The 16,819-nt window shown below is 43.9% G+C and overlaps 1 protein-coding gene across 1 annotated transcript in view; it reads left to right on the top strand.

The window, feature by feature from the left end:
* Positions 1 to 8,186, top strand: part of LOC144511900 (collagen alpha-6(VI) chain-like) — a 138,807-nt gene extending 130,621 nt beyond the window's left edge. The window contains exons 36-38 of the mRNA XM_078242338.1: positions 3,276 to 3,372; positions 3,459 to 3,511; positions 7,172 to 8,186. Coding sequence (XP_078098464.1) covers positions 3,276 to 3,372; positions 3,459 to 3,511; positions 7,172 to 7,347 — 326 coding nt within the window. The 3' untranslated portion in view covers positions 7,348 to 8,186. The remainder of the gene's footprint in view (positions 1 to 3,275; positions 3,373 to 3,458; positions 3,512 to 7,171) is intronic.
* Positions 8,187 to 16,819: the final 8,633 nt, after the last annotated feature.

Genomic DNA, 16,819 nt, shown 5'->3' on the forward strand with positions numbered 1-16,819 from the left:
CTCATAGCAGATTACCCCATCCCAATCTATAGCCATTCAGATAATAATCTGCATCTCTGCAACCTTCTCACAGCTCATCCTCCCACCTAGCTTTGTGTCATCTGCAAATTTGGGGATATTACATTCAGTTCCCTCATCTAACTTATTAATAAACACTGAATAGTTAGCACTGATCCATCTCAATATGCTACCCTGAATCCTACGCTCTTTAATTTTACATGCTAATCTCTTATTTGAGACCTTGTCAATCAGCCATGATCTTACCAATTGATTAATTGGCCTTCTGAAAGTCCAAAACTTTTATCTTTCAAGATGGAACGTAAATGACCTCTCAACACCTTAAATGGAAGGATCCAACATACAGGGTTCTAGCAAAAATAATGTCAGCTGAGTACAACCCTAAAAGCTGCTGCTACATGTACACCACCTCAATTAGCCAATATTCAGTTTATATTTCCCAATCTGGCAATCCTAATTAGAGTACCATCAATGTAAATGACTGGTAAAGTGTTCCAGGAATGTGCCCATCATTTCATTTCATCCAACAAGAAAGAAAAAGTCCTCACTTTCACTTCAGTAATGAATAAAAATTACATTGCACTTAAATATTCAAGAATGCTGGTTTGTGTTGTGAGACTAACCAAAAAGCTGATAACTCAATAATGTGCCTAATTTCCCTCTTTCAACTGCCACACTTCAAATTGCCACTCCTCACCCCTGTTCTTGCTGACATATTTTTTCTCTCTCTCAGTTTGAGCCGGTACTCTCCTTCTCCATTCCCTCACATTAATCTGATACTCTCCTTACTGCCCAATCCCATGGGCCAGTCCCATATTCTCCTTAACTGCCTCCAAAGCATCTCTCCCAGCACTTCTCTATTGCTATCCATTTCCTTGAGTTACTCTCCTCACGTCATGCTTTGCCTTCTTAATTGCAGTTATTTTTCCTTCTTTCCCATTAATGTACATTGCCATCTATTTTCCCATTTCCTGTTTATGGGGGGTAAGCAGGAAGGTGGCGTGAAGGCCACGATCAGATCAGCCATGATCTTATTAATTAGCGAAGTAGATGGGAGGGGTCGAATGGCCTACTCCTGCTCCTACTTATGTTTTTGAGTTCTATCTCCTCTATTAATATCCATTTCCCTCGTCTCCTTCATTGTCACTCTTTTTCCTTCCCTCTCTCCTCCAATGACACTCTTTCCCCCCTCTGGCCTCCCTGCATTGTAATCTATCTCTCCCTTTATTATACTGCCATAAATTCCTTTTCCTAGCTCCTTCATTCCCATCAATTTGCCACCACCTCTTCCCACTTCATTGACGTCCATTTCACATCTCATTACCAGTCCTACCTGAAAACTGCTGCAAGTAATGGAGGTGATTATTGCATATAGGTGGGAATTCCTTTTCATCTTAGAATTCTCATTCACTCATAAACATAGCGTTTATTGCCCCTCCTTTTGAACCCGAGTGGCTTGCTGGGCCATTTTAGGGGGCACATTGTTGTGGCTCTGGAGTTACATGTAGGCCAGACCAAGTAGGAAAGCAGATTTTCTTCCCTAAAAAACATTCGTGAACCAGATGGGTTCTTTTGAGAATCGACAATGGTTTCACGGAGTCACCAGTAGATTCTTGATTCCAAATATTTTTGATTGGCTTCACATTCCACCATCTGCTGGGGTGGGATTTTAACCAAGGTCCCCAGAACATAAGCTGAGGTTTATAAGGTGATGAGGGGGATAGATAGAGTGGACGTTCAGAGACTATTTCCTCGGGTGGATGTAGCTGTTACTGGGGGGCATAACTATAGGGTTCATGGTGGGAGATATAGGAAGGATGTCCGAGGTGGGTTCTTTACTCAGAGAGTGGTTGGGGTGTGGAATGGACTGCCTGCAGTGATAGTGGAGTTAGACACTTTAGGAACATTTAAGCGGTTATTGGATAGGCACATGGAGCACACCAGGGTGATAGGGAGTGGGATAGCTTGACCTTGGTTTCAGATAAAGCTCGGGCTGGGCTGAAGGGCCTGTTCTGTGCTGTACTGTTCTATGTTCTATTCTATGTTCTATGTTTAACAACTTTAGGTTATAAAGATGGTTATAAAGACCTTATTTGCCCTTCAAGAGGGTTTACATTTGCTCCATCAATTTGTGACTCCTACACTGCAGGTCAAGGCCCTTGGACCAGCCAAAATGGGGTCTGTTTGAACTCAGCACTGGCAAACATTGTATCTGATGAACTTCATAAACTGAAGTTCCACATCCAGGTCCCAGCTGCCATTTTCAAAGGTCCACAAATCATGCCCTTATTTTCATCTTTACTTCCCAATGTGTGCTCTCCTTCAAACCCTGCTGGTTATGCCAGTGAAAGAAGCAAGTATTCTCATACAAAGTAGCATGAGCATTCCTAAGCATAGTCTGATGAATGCCTTCAGCATTAAGAGCTCATTTCATATTTTCAATATTCAGAGATACAGAGAATCTAGGCTCTTATTTTCTTTTTAAAGGAGGTAATGCCACATATTAATAAGTGCTACAACTAAACCAGGCATCAGAGTTAGATCTTAACCATGGATCATTAATCCACAGCTTCACATAACGTTATATGTTTGTCCTAACAATTTCAGTCAAAGACTTGGGTTTGGAATTTGGTAACCATTAATGCACTCTCCCTTAAGAGCCTTCTGTAGCATTATAACGCTTTTATTTTTCCAACGTTAAGTTGATCAATGAATCAAGGGAGAATAAAATGACTGAACAGAGATTTTCTGCAGCCATGGAAAATTATTCCTCTTGTACTAATTGTTACCAAATCTCTCCACTAAAACATTTGGTTTTAATTGTTTGAGTTGGCTAGTTTGCTTATGGCTTGATGTCTTCTGTGCTGATTGAGGATTGAGGGATTAACTAAGCTCTCTAAGAGATAGGGTGGAATTTACCGCCTGCCCCCACCCCCACCATGGTATGTGCTGCAGCAGTGGAGATGGCCCACCATTGGCTGGCGGCGGAAACTTCCGGTCTCACCGCTGTCGATGGGATTTCCTGTTGTTCCACAGCTGGGAAATCCACAATGAAGGGTTACTGGGATTGGAGGATCCCGTCGGTGGGAACAGCCGGAAAATCCCGCCCATAATAGTTGAATTATATACTGATCATAACTGAAAAAATCCTTTCATGAAAATGACACGTAGCTGTAATCCTGTTACATTTTTCATTATTGTGTGGGTGTCTTGCTGTAATTCTGAAAATGCCTAAAACATTTTATTTATTATTATAGCTGGAATCAACAACTATCCATCTCCATCTCTAAAGAGGGAATGCGAAGGAATAAATTCTCAGAACACAAAAGAGCAAGAAACATTTCCTGAAGTGGTGTAAGTTTTGTTCACATCTGCTATTGAATTTTGAACACAGGGTGTGTTTTTCCTTCAATGATTAATGTATTACTTCCTCATTACAGCATGAATATTGAGCAAGATTTTGAAGAACAGAAAGATGACACCAATATTTATGGTAAGCAGACAAGCACATTTCTATTAAGAGGGGATTTTATCTGAGAATGGGTGTGGGGGCAACAGCATCCATTTGAAGACAAAGCCATTTGACTCCCCCCAGATCTCATCAACATCCCAGTGGCCAACTATCCATGTGAAGTAGGCACAAAAATGGGATGCCCATCTGCCAAGTAGTAAAGATCAATCCATCTAGAGGTTGCTAATCACCACATAGTAAGTGTGCAGGTGCTTTTATTGGGATGGTGTCACTCCAGGTCTACTAAATGGGAAGAGAGGAAAGAAGCCTTGGCAATAAAAAATCAGTCCTTACTTGTAAAGTAATCCGGTTTAAAACTTTCCTTTTAAGACCTTTGTTTCTTCGCTGACACATGTTGTCTGGTAAAATATTATCAGGATCTTAATGACATCCAGGAATCTCAATTTGCAGAGACTTCTGACTGAGTAAGGTAGGGGCCTCAATCACCTTACAAAGCAGTGGCTAGTGTGAATGGAGTTGAACACAACAGTAATCTAATGGAGATTTCTGAAGAAACTTCTTGACCTGAAAAGTGGTAAGAATGTAGAGCTTTCTACTGGAGAGAGAGGTTGAAGTGAACAGTATGGATGCATTTAAAGGCAAGCTGGACAAACATTGGAGGGAGAATGGGGTGAGATGGTTACAATGGTAGATTTAGATGAGACAACATGAGAAGAGGCTTGAGTGGAGCACAAACACTGGCATGGATTGGATGAGCCAAATGGCCTGCTTCAGTGCTAATTATCCTATACAAAATAAGTTTATAGAGGCATTTTTAACTGTGCGGGTATCCTATTGAACAGAATGCACTAAAATTAGATCCTATGCTGCATTTTTGCCTCTGTGACCAGTGTACAAAGTTGGGAAATCTCCCAGCTCGCTGCACCCTCCTTGAGGCAATGGAGCCCTGAATAGTGAGATCTTTGTTCTGTGGGGATCAAGTTGGGGCGGCTACCCCCAGATGATAATCAGAGGATGCCACACCAGTTATTTTAAACATCAGGCCCTTGAGGTCTCACTGATCACTTCCTCAATACCCCCACCTACTCCCCATGCCCATACATGCCAACAAATGCCCCCACCCATCCATGAACCCTGATTGCACTTATGCCAATTTAGTGCCAATCCATGCCCCCACCCACTGCCATGGGAAGACCTCAGAATCTATACTGAGCAGTAAATTAAGTTTTAAAAATCTATTATGGACTTTGCTATATAAAAAACACTCAAAATGCTCATTCACGAAAGCCTATTCAATGCACTTAAATCTCCAAAAGTACATAATCCATTATAAAAGCAAACATTTATATTTGTAAAACAACATGAAAGACAGCTAATCCTTTAATAACCTATTGGAACTGTCAATCAAACTGTGAACTTATAGTCCCCTACTGTGATAATGATAGGTTTTGGAAGCAGTCAAACAATAATGATAGCACCTCGAGATATGTCAACAAACATCTATTGAAACTACGAGTACAATTTTTAAAAACTCACAACACAATTTGTAAAGGAATTTAAAATAACTGCCTGACAGTCCCACAAACTTTATCCACCCTTGACTATTCTTGTTTACCCTAAAAATTTGTAACTCAAACACTACAATATAGGGCCCTCCAGTGAAAATGTGGTCTGTGTGAATTCAGCATTGAGTTTAAATGCCCTACTGAGCTTGGGATTCCTCATGTGTGAATCATGTCCTGTCTCTGTTCTCCTACAAGCCAAAGTAGGATCTGTTGAAAATGTGGCTGGGATTTCTGAATCCAGGTTCCTGGCACCATTTTGCATAAACCACAGAGACTTCATGAGGCTGTGAAACTCTAGGCCATTTTTTTTGTGAGATTACTAAATAATATATGAAAGTTTTACAAAATGCACAGATGTTGCCATTTTTCCTATTCAGTAGATGTCGGGGTCCAATGTCCAATAACCTTCCTTCCCTTCTACTGCTTGAGATTGCCTCAGGCCTTATTCCTGAGCACTGACCTAGCCCAGGGAATGTAACTTTCTGTTTCCATCTGCCAGCTACTTTATCATTTCTTCTGGAAATTTGATCTGAAAAATGTGAAAAATGTAAATTTTCTGTTTGTTGGAGTTTGCTAATGTACAAATTAGCTACTTCATTCTCTACATTACAACAGCGATTACACTTCAAATGTATTTCATTGACTGTAAAGTGCTTTGGCATGTCTAATGGTCAGGAAAGACAGTTAAAACAGCCCAGGCCTCTGTTCCTGTTCACACTGGTGTTCCCAGTTGTGTCCTTAGGTAAAGTCAGAGTTTTATGTTTATTTGCTGTTCCTGGCTTTGTCTTCATGGCTGCAGCCGCATTGGGAAAAATGCAAATGATCGAGAAAATAAAGGGAGCATGCGTGAAACATGTGTTCACAATGTGGTAATTTTTAAGTGAGCTCATTTGGCAAGAAGGATTCACTAGTGCCAAAGGGCTGGATAAGAGAAAATGCAGCAGGGTTGCTGCTATAACATCCAAACAGGAGGCAATAAGCAGAAGAGCTCTAAAATGGGAGAAAAGTTATGTCTTTGTGGGACTTGGCTGAGGCTGGGATCTCTAAATATATGGGAAGTAAATTGGAGGAAGAAGACACCTCTACTGGAAAAGGGAAAATCTTCAGGGAAATTCATTGGAAAGTTTGATCTTGCCGCTGTTATATATGGTAGGCCAGAAAGAAGTGGCCGGCAGTGGCTTGGGAACTAAAATTCCAGGCATGGGGAAGAACTGGTAGGTTGTGCCTGAAGGATTTTTGTCCATTTTTTTGTGCTGTTGTATCCTACCTGATTTTGGGCAGGATCATGATGGGAAATTCAGCTCCTAAATTCTTTCAGCCCCTCCGAGAGGGGATATTACATTAAGTTTGCTAAATTATAATATTTGCATGTTTCATTTTCTTCCATCATTCATGCTTTCAATCAAAAGTTTCTGTTCGTTTAATCTGATTCAATCAACAAGGTTGACTCAATTAATATAAATATGTAATAAATCTCTTCCATTCCTTTCTGGACAACAGTGTTTTTAACCCTCCATTAGCCTCATAATAAATGATACCTGGTTATTATTACATTATTAAGGGGAGGTGATGGCCTAGTGGTATTGTTGCTTGACTATCAATCCAGAAACTCAGCTAATGTTCTGGGGACCCAGGTTCGAATCGCGCCACAGCAGACGGTGGAATTTGAAATCATAAAAAATCTGGAATTAGGAATCGACTGATGACCATGAAACCATTGTCGAATGTCGGTAAAACCCATCTGGTTCACCAATGTCCTTTAGTGAAGGAAACCTGCCATCCTTATCTGGTCTGGCTTACATGTAACTCCAGAGTCACAGCAATGTAGCTGACTCTCAATTGCCCTCTGAAATGGCTTAACAAGCCACTCAGTTTCAAGGGCAATTAGGGATGGGTAATAAATGCTGGCTAGCCAACGATGCCCATGTCCCAAGAATGAAAATTTGCTGTTTGTTGGAGTTTGCTAATGTACAAATTAGCTACTGCATTCTCTACATTACAACAGCGATTACACCTCAAATGTATTTCATTGACTGTAAAGTGCTTTGGCATGTCTAATGGTCAGGAAAGGCGCTATATAAATATGAACGAAAGTCTCTCTTTCTTTCCATTCCAGACGAATGTGCACTGAAACCCGATGAAGGGGCTTGTTTCAATTACAGCTTAAAATGGTTCTTTGATAGAACATTACGGGTCTGCAAAAGGTTCTGGTATGGTGGCTGTGGAGGAAACAAGAACAGATTTGACACCCGTGAGGAATGCGAAGCCTTATGTCTACAATCAGCCTTCTAAATACTATGGTGCTGTTGATTTCTGATAAACTTGACACAGACATAACATTTCAGTGTAGCATACTACTTCCTATTTACATATAGAATACCTCATTTATATTGATACTTCATGTTTATACTTCCTAACGTTCTTTTTAAGATAATTATTAGGAATTAGAACTACCCCATTTACACTGTGTCTCAACTCTGGGACAGCTCCGCAATGGATACGTGCATTTTTCTGCTGTGAATATTTTATTTGCAAGAAAGGAATGGAGCAGAAAGATGGCAACAGGATTGTCCAGTAATAAAGACTGAACATCAACTGGGTTCCAAGAATTATTTTAAAGGTTACAAGTTTGTAAACAATTAAAATTAAATTAGAACGTAAGAGTGGTGTTAATATAGCTTCACCTGTTTTTCCTCCTCTGGGGGTGACACGGTAGCACAATGGTTAGCACTGCTGCCTGACAGCACCAGGGACCTGGGTTCGATTCCTGGCTTGGGTCACTGTGTGGAGTTTGCACGTTCTCCCCATGTCTGTGTGGGTTTCCTCCAGGTGCTCCAGTTTCCTCCCACAGTCTGAAAGACGTGCTGGTTAGGTGCATTGACCCAAAACAGGCGCTCGAGTGTGGCGACTAGGGGAATTTCACAGTAACTTCATTGCAATGTTAATGTAAGCCTTACTTGTGACTAATAAATAAACTTTAAAACTTTGTATTGCTTTGCGGAATTCTAAGCACAATCTAAGCCTTCCGCACAAATTTGCAAGAGGAAGTGTGAGCACAGCAGCAGGGCTGCTGAGGTTAGACCTTCCCATTGCTTTTGGAGACTATCAAACATCCTGATTGTTTCCCATTTCCCAGGAAGGCGGGCGGGGGGTTGGGGGCGCGCGGGGGGGGGGGGGGGGGGGGTGGCGAACAGATGATAAAAAACAAGTTTCCACTTAAATGTGGATTTATTGGCCCTGTCCTGAGAACAGTTCCTCGTGCCAGTTTTTGACGGATGACTATTGCTGGGGTATTGACCAAACAAAGATAGCGGAAGGATGAAGGAACACGCCAGGGAAGGTCCACCTTTATCTCATTGAAATGTTGATGCCAAGCCTGTAGGTATAACACATTCAGGCCAAATGACACCACAGGAAATTTCAACACTGTTCAGTGGAAATAGAGGCACAAGAACCCTTCACCTCATTCCCTCCTGCTCTGCCTTCAGGACTGCTGATTCTAAAGGAATTCTAAAGGAATTGATTCTAAAGTCTATAAAGGAAAATTGACCCTATTCTCTGCGCAGCAGGGAGTACTATCAATGCAAAAAGCAGTAGAATGTATCATAATGTGGGAAATAGATGGACTGCTTTATTTCTTGATTTTATTGAATGAATGAAAAATAATTGGTTTTACTCAACTGGTAGCTTTGCATTAGAGAAGCTCCAGGCTAATGTTTGAACAAAGCCACAGCCATGAGGATATTGCCACTGGTGACAAGCAAAGGGGCTGGATTTTTGGTATCGTTCATATTGAGAAGTCCATATTTGAATGGTGTATGTAATGTATTGTTAGGAGATCTTGGCCGGAATTTTACCATTCCCCTCGCCACGGGAATCAGAGTGGGCGAGGGGCAGACAACGGAAAGGTCCATTGACCTTGGACGGGATTTTACGGCTTCGGGATGAGCGAGGCCATAAAATCCTGCCCCTTGTAGCGCAGAGGGTAGCATTCCTACCTTTGAGTCAGAACCCCTGGGTTGAAGACCCATCCAGAACTTGATGGCCAAGGAAGGTGCATTCATAACGCAGTCAAACAGGTTGAGTATGCCAACCTGAAAATATTTCCAACACGCCAATGGCTGGCACTAAGAGCGGGAGGGACTCCTGGTTAGCCACGCTTGATGTGGAGTGGCACCCCTCAAGCTTAAAAGCCCCCTGATGATAAACTAGCAACTTTTCCAGGAATTACTAGCTACGGAAATTAATAAAAGTCTACTTTAGCAAACCACGCGGTGCAGGAAGAGAATTGGAATGTAATATTTTGCAGTACGACAGTTATGCAAATTGCACATAAAATCCTGATCCAAAATGGTGGTGATTGCAATCCCACTGTTATTTCAATCGGCTGCCATATTTAAGTTTGAGACCAGAATCTTTCAGAAATTTAATTTCTTTTGTGTAAATTTTGTTTCTATTAATGATTTGTTGGTTCTCGTGCTGAATTGCTTAATTTAATGTGAAATGGCTAGTGATGCAAGCATTTCTAAATCAATTTTTTGTCAAATACAAAGATTCTATTCAAAGCATAGTTCTGCTTCAAGTATAAATGTATTGATGAACGAGTTATGTATTTACCAGAATTCAACCCTATATGCATATTAAAAAATACATGCAAAGTGAATTTTGAAGAGACATATATGAGTGGAATCAGTACTCAGGGTAATTAAAGGACAAATTAGAGGCTTCAGTTCAAGCCAGCTAACAGGATTTACTGATAATACTGACTGTAGCAACATTCTTCATTTGCATTTACCTTCCTAATTCCCACAAGACCATTCATATATAATGCCTGCAAAGTTCAACCAAGATGTTTGTGTGCTACACCAGAATCTTGTAATTGCTTTTTTACTAACTAGTTCAGTCCACTAAAGTTTTGACATTGATGTTCGCTTGTGTTCAAACCAGTGACACATTAAAAAATTATTGTTGTCAGTATTGGAAATAAAGATTATGCCGTTTTTTATATCTTCCAAATAATAATAGTTCTAAGGGAAACATTATTGTTCTTTGCTCAGGGTAGGGTATGTAGTTATTTGTACATTACATTGTATCTCTGAACCTCCAGTCAATGATGCATGTGGTACTTACTGGACTCAGAGTAGCCTGACGACTTTAATGAAATGTCAGTGTGATGATGTGTAAATTACAGCTGTTTTATATAATAACTTTTATTAGTCTTTTAATATAAAGTGCATTTTTAAACTCAATTCTGGTTTTGTTTTTCTGAAAAATTATTTATTGCTCACTCTTATAGGTTCATACAAGATTCTTCCCATGCCAGGGTTTTCATGGTCAGTGAGAAACTCATTATTATTTACATGTTTCAGGTCAGTGCAACTGCACCTCAGGCGAAAAAGCCCTGCAGTTCATAAGACCATAAGATACAGGAGCAGAATTAGGCCATTCGGCCCATCGATTCTGCTCCATCATTCGATCATGGCTGATATGTTTCTCAACCCCATTCTCTTGCCTTTTCCCCATAACCTTTAATCGCCTTCCCAATCAGGAACCTATCTAACTCTGTCTTAAATACACTCAACGACCTGGCCTCCACAGCCTTCTGTGGCAATAAATTCCACAGATTGACTACCCTCTGGCTGAAGAAATTTCTTCTCATTTCGATTCTCAAGGGTTGTCCCGTTACTCTGAGGCCATGCCCGTGGAACCTAGTCTCTCCGATTGATGGAAACATTTTCTCCATGTTCACTCTATCCAGGCCATTCAGTGTTCTGTAAGTTTCATGAGATCCCCCCTCATCCTAATAAGCTCTATCGAGTACAGACCCAGAATCTTCAAACACTCCTCATATGTCTAGTCTTTAATTTCCGGGATCATTCTTGTGAACCCCCTCTGGACCCTCATCCTTCCTTAGATACGGGGCCCAAAATTGCTCACAATACTCTAAATGTGGTCTGACCAGAGCCTTATAAAGCCTCAGCAGTGCACCCCTGCTTTTGTATTCTAGTCCTCTCGAAATGAATGCTAACATTGCATTTGCCTTTCCAACTACCAACTCAACCTGCAAGTTAACCTTAAGAGAATCCTGGGGCGGGTGGTGGGGGGATTCTTGTCCGGCACAGGCCCCAGTGGTGAGGTCTACCAATATGAAGACCAGCAGATTTCTCATTACTTGGTTTACTGCTAATGCTACAATTTTGGACTCCTTTTCAAGCTAAGGAGTAGAAACTCCCAGCTTATGGAGTTCCTGCTCCTGGTTCCAGCACAGTGAAATTTTACCTTGTAAGGAATTGGACAGGAGTTGTAGCTCTTAGAAGGCAAGGAGAAAACTCCCCAAACATTGTGGTAACCCTGGTCACCATGTTTTCTTTGAGGCCCCACACATTCCTGCCAGAGCCCTGTGGAATTTTGGTCAGCTTGATCTCACAGATTTCGGAGTTCATTTCTCTGGATGTTTGAGGTTTGGATACTGAAGTAAAAGCTCAGCACCCACTCTAGACTTGAGCACATCATTCAAGATGGCACTTCAGTGCAGCACTAGGCAGTATTGTGTTTCAGATGCAATGCCAAACTGAGACCCCTGTCTGCCCACTCAGGTCAATGTGAAATGGCACTATTCAAAGAACAAGGTAGTTCCACCCAATGGAGGTTGTGGTGAGGTAGAGGAGTTGAGATAGAACATAGAACATAGAACATTACAGCGCAGAACAGGCCCTTCGGCCCACGATGTTGCACCGACCAGTTAAAAAAAAAACTGTGACCCTCCAACCTAAACCAATTTCTTTTCGTCCATGAACCTATCTACGGATCTCTTAAACGCCCCCAAACTAGGCGCATTTACAACTGATGCTGGCAGGGCATTCCAATCCCTCACCACCCTCTGGGTAAAGAACCTACCCCTGACATCGGTTCTATAACTACCCCCCCTCAATTTAAAGCCATGCCCCCTCGTGCTGGATTTCTCCATCAGAGGAAAAAGGCTATCACTATCCACCCTATCTAAACCTCTAATCATCTTATATGTTTCAATAAGATCCCCTCTTAGCCGCCGCCTTTCCAGCGAAAACAATCCCAAATCCCTCAGCCTCTCCTCATAGGATCTCCCCTCCATACCAGGCAACATCCTGGTAAACCTCCTCTGCACCCTCTCCAAAGCCTCCACATCCTTCCTGTAATGTGGGGACCAGAACTGCACACAGTACTCCAAGTGCGGCCGCACCAGAGTTGTGTACAGTTGCAACATAACGCTACGACTCCTAAATTCAATCCCCCTACCAATAAACGCCAAGACACCATATGCCTTCTTAACAACCTTATCTACTTGATTCCCAACTTTCAGGGATCTATGCACACATACACCTAGATCCCTCTGCTCCTCCACACTATTCAAAGTCCTCCCGTTAGCCCTATACTCAACACATCTGTTATTCCTACCAAAGTGAATTACCTCACACTTCTCCGCATTAAACTCCATCCGCCACCTCTCGGCCCAACTTTGCAACCTGTCTAAGTCTTCCTGCAAACTACGACACCCTTCCTCACTGTCTACCACACCACCGACTTTGGTGTCATCAGCAAATTTGCTAATCCACCCAACTATACCCTCATCCAGATCATTAATAAATATTACAAACAGCAGTGGCCCCAAAACAGATCCCTGAGGTACACCACTTGTAACCGCACTCCATGATGAATATTTACTATCAACCACCACCCTCTGTTTCCTATCCGCTAGCCAATTCCTGATCCAATTTCCTAGATCACCCCCAATCCCATACATCTGCATTTTCTGCAGAAGCCTACCATGGTGAACCTTATCAAACGCCTTACTAAAATCCATATATACCACGTCCACTGCCTTGCCCCCATCCACCTCCTTGGTCACTTTCTCAAAAAACTCAATAAGGTTAGTAAGGCACGACCTACCTGCCACAAAACCATGCTGACTATCACCTATCAATTCATTACTCTCCAAATAACTATAAATCCTATCCCTTATAATTTTTTCCAACATCTTGCCGACAACAGAAGTGAGACTCACCGGTCTATAATTCCCGGGGAAGTCTCTGTTCCCCTTCTTAAACAATGGGACAACATTCGCTAACCTCCAATCTTCTGGTACTATACCAGAGGCCAACGACGACCTGAAGATCAGAGCCAGAGGCTCTGCAATCACTTCTCTTGCCTCCCAGAGAATCCTTGGATAAATCCCATCCGGACCAGGGGATTTATCTATTTTCAGACCCTCCAGAATATCCTGCACATCCTCCTTATCAACTGTAATACTGTCTATTCTACTCCCTTGCAACCCAGTGTCCTCCTCAGCTATATTCATGTCCCCTTGCGTGAACACCGAAGAGAAATATTGGTTCAATGCTTCACCAATCTCCTCCGGTTCCACACATAACTTCCCTCTGCCATCTATAACTGGCCCTAAACTTGCCCTAACCAACCTTCTGTTCTTGACATACCTATAGAACGCCTTAGGATTCTCTTTAACCCTATCCGCCAAAGTCTTCTCATGTCCCCTTTTAGCCCTTCTAAGCTCGCTCTTCAACTCCCTCTTAGCCAATCTAAAGCTTTCTAGTGCACTACCCGAGTGCTCACGTCTCATCCGAACATAAGCCTCCTTTTTCTTTTTAACCAACAAAGAAACTTTTTTGGTGCACCACGGTTCCCTAGCCCTACCAATTCCTCCTTGCCTGACAGGGACGTACCTATCACAGACTCGCAGTAGCTGCTCCTTGAAAAAACTCCACATGTCGGACGTTCCCAGTCCCTGTAATCTCCTAGTCCAACCTATGTTTCCTAATTCTCTCCTAATAGCCTCATAATTACCCTTCCCCCAGCTAAAACCACTGGCCCGAGGTTCATGCCTATCCCTTTCCATCACTAAGGTGAACGTAACCGAATTGTGGTCACTATCACCAAAATGCACACCAACTTCCAAGTCTAGCACCTGGTCTGGCTCATTTCCCAGCACCAGATCCAATATAGCCTCACCTCTAGTTGGCCTGTCTACATACTGAGTCAAAAAACCTTCCTGCACGCTTTGAACAAAAACTGACCCCTCTAACGAGCTAGAGCTATAACAATTCCAGTCAATATTAGTCAAGTTAAAATCCCCCATAACAATTGCCCTATTACTTTCACTCCTAAGCAGGATTGACTCCGCAATCCTTTCCTCAACCTCTCTAGAACTTTTAGGAGGTTTAGATAGGTGGTGATGAGCTGGAGGGGTTGTGGGAGGCAATGGTGAGGTGGAGTTGAGGGAGGTGGTGATGAGGTAGAGGGGTTGAGGGAGGCGATGGTGAGGTAGAGGGGTTGAGGGAGGTGGTGGTGAGGTAAAGGGGTTGAGGGAGGTGGTGGTGAGGTAGAGGGGTTGAGGGAGATGGTGGTGAAGTAGAAGGGTTGAGGGAGGCAGTGGTGAGGTGGAGTTGAGGGAGGCAGTGGTGAGGCGGAGTTGAGGGAGGCAGTGCTGAGGTGGAGTTGAGGGAGGCAGTGGTGAGGTGGAGTTGAGGGAGTCAGTGGTGAGGTGGAGTTGAGGGAGGTAGTGGTGAGGTGGAGTTGAGGGAGGCAGTGGTGAGGTGGAGGGGTTGCGGGAGGCAGTGGTGAAGTGGAGTTGAGGGAGGCAGTGGTGATGTGGAGTTGAGGGAGGCGGTGAAGAGGTAGAGGGGTTGAGGGAGGTGATGGTGAGGTAAAGGGGTTGAGGGAGGTGGTGGTGAGGTAAAGGGGTTGAGGGAGGTGGTGGTGAGGTAAAGGGGTTGAGGGAGGTGGTGGTGAGGTAAAGGGGTTGAGGGAGGTGGTGGTGAGGTTGAGGGAGGTGGTGGTGAAGTAGAGGAGTTGAGTGAGGTGGTGGTGAGGTGCAGTTGAGGAAGGCAGTGATGAGATGGAGGGGTTGTGGGAGGCAGTAGTGAGGTGGAGTTGAGGGAGGCAGTGGTGAGGTGGAGTTGAGGGAGGGAGTGGTGAGGTGGAGTTGAGGGAGGCAGTAGTGAGGTGGAGTTGAGGGAGGCAGTGCTGAGGTGGAGTTGAGGGAGGCAGTAGTGAGGTGGAGTTGAGGGAGGCCATGGTGAGGTGGAAGGGTTGAGGGAGGTGATGGTGAGGTAGAGGGGTTGAGGGAGGTGGTGGTGAAGTAGAGGAGTTGAGGGAGGTGGTGGTGAGGTAAAGTTGAGGAAGGCAGTGGTGAGGTGGAGGGGTTGCAGGAGGCAGTGGTGAGGTGGAGTTGAGGGAGGCAGTGGTGAGGTGGAGTTGAGGGAGGCGATGGTGAGGTGGAGTTGAGGGACGTGAGGTAGAGAGGTTGAGGGAGGCCGTGATGAGGTAGAGGGGTTGAGGGAGGTGGTGATGAGGTAGAGGGGTTGAGGGAGGCACTGGTGAGGTGGGGTTGCGGGAGGCAGTGGTGAGGTGGAGTTGAGGGAGGTGAGGTAGAGGGGTTGAGGGAGGCTGTGATGAGGTAGAGGGGTTGAGGGAGGTGATGGTGAGGTAGAGGGGTTGAGGGAGGTGATGATGAGGTAAAAGGGTTGAGGGAGGTAGTGCTGAGGTGGAGTTGAGGAAGGTGATGGTGAGGTTGAGGGAGGTGGTGATGAGGTGGAGGGGTTGAGGGAGGCGGTGATGAGGTAGAGGGGTTGAGGGAGGTGATGGTGAGGAAAAGGGGTTGAGGGAGGTAGTGGTGAGGTGGAGTTGAAGAAGGTGATGGTGAGGTTGAGGGAGGTGGTGATGAGGTGGAGGGATTGAGGGAAGCGGTGATGAGATAGAGGGGTTGAGGGAGGTGATGGTGAGGAAAAGGGGTTGAGGGAGGTAGTGGTGAGGTGGAGTTGAGGAAGGCGGTGGTGAGGTAGAGGGGTTGAGGGAGGCGGTGATGAGGTGGAGGGGTTGAGGGAGGCGGTGATGAGGTAGAGCTGGTTGTCAACAAAATGCATGTGAAATCTAGCATTGTGTTGTTGGATGTTGTCACTGTGAGGCACTGTGTAAATATGAAATTCTTTGAGAGAATCCAGAGGTAACTTTCCTGAAGGGGGAAGTGAAGTGGTTGCAGTTAATTTTCGACTATGCCTCGATAGGTAAGAATGGAACCAGGTGAGCCAGTCAAAGGCTGCAGGCAGGTCAAAAAGGGTAAAATGGATGATTCATGTTCACTGTCATGTATGATGATAACAGCATTTTGGTGCTGTAACTGGAACAGACGTTGTGGTTCTGATTGTTGGATGCCATTCATCTCAGTCCCATGACATCACTGCGGGGATTCAGTGGGGAGGCCGTGGCATAGTGGTATTTTCACTTGACTAGTGATCCAGGGTAAAGCTCTGGGGACCTGGGTTCAAATTCCACGATGTGGAGATGCCGGTGTTGGACTGGGGTAAATACAGTAAGAGTTTTAACAACACAAGGTTAAAGTCCAACAGGTTTATTGAGCATTTGCTACCAAATAAACCTGATGGACTTTAACCTGTTCAAATTCCAGCACAACAGATGGTGAAATTTGAACTCAAAAAAATTCTGGAATCAAGTCTAATGATGACCATGAAACAATTGTCATAAAAACTCCATCTGTGGGTTTCCTCCGGGTGCTCCGGTTTCCTCCCACAGTCCAAAGATGTGTGGGTTAGGTTGATTGGCCATGCTAAAATTGCCCCTTAGTGTCCTGAGATGCGTAGGTTAGGGGGATTAGTGGGTAAAATATGTAGGGATATGGGGTAGGGCCTGGGTGGGATTATGGTTGGTGCAGACTCGATGGGCCAAATGGCCTCTTTCTGCACTGTAGGGTTTC

The sequence above is a fragment of the Mustelus asterias genome, chromosome 2 (assembly GCF_964213995.1).
Source record: "Mustelus asterias chromosome 2, sMusAst1.hap1.1, whole genome shotgun sequence".
Lineage (NCBI taxonomy): Eukaryota > Metazoa > Chordata > Chondrichthyes > Carcharhiniformes > Triakidae > Mustelus > Mustelus asterias.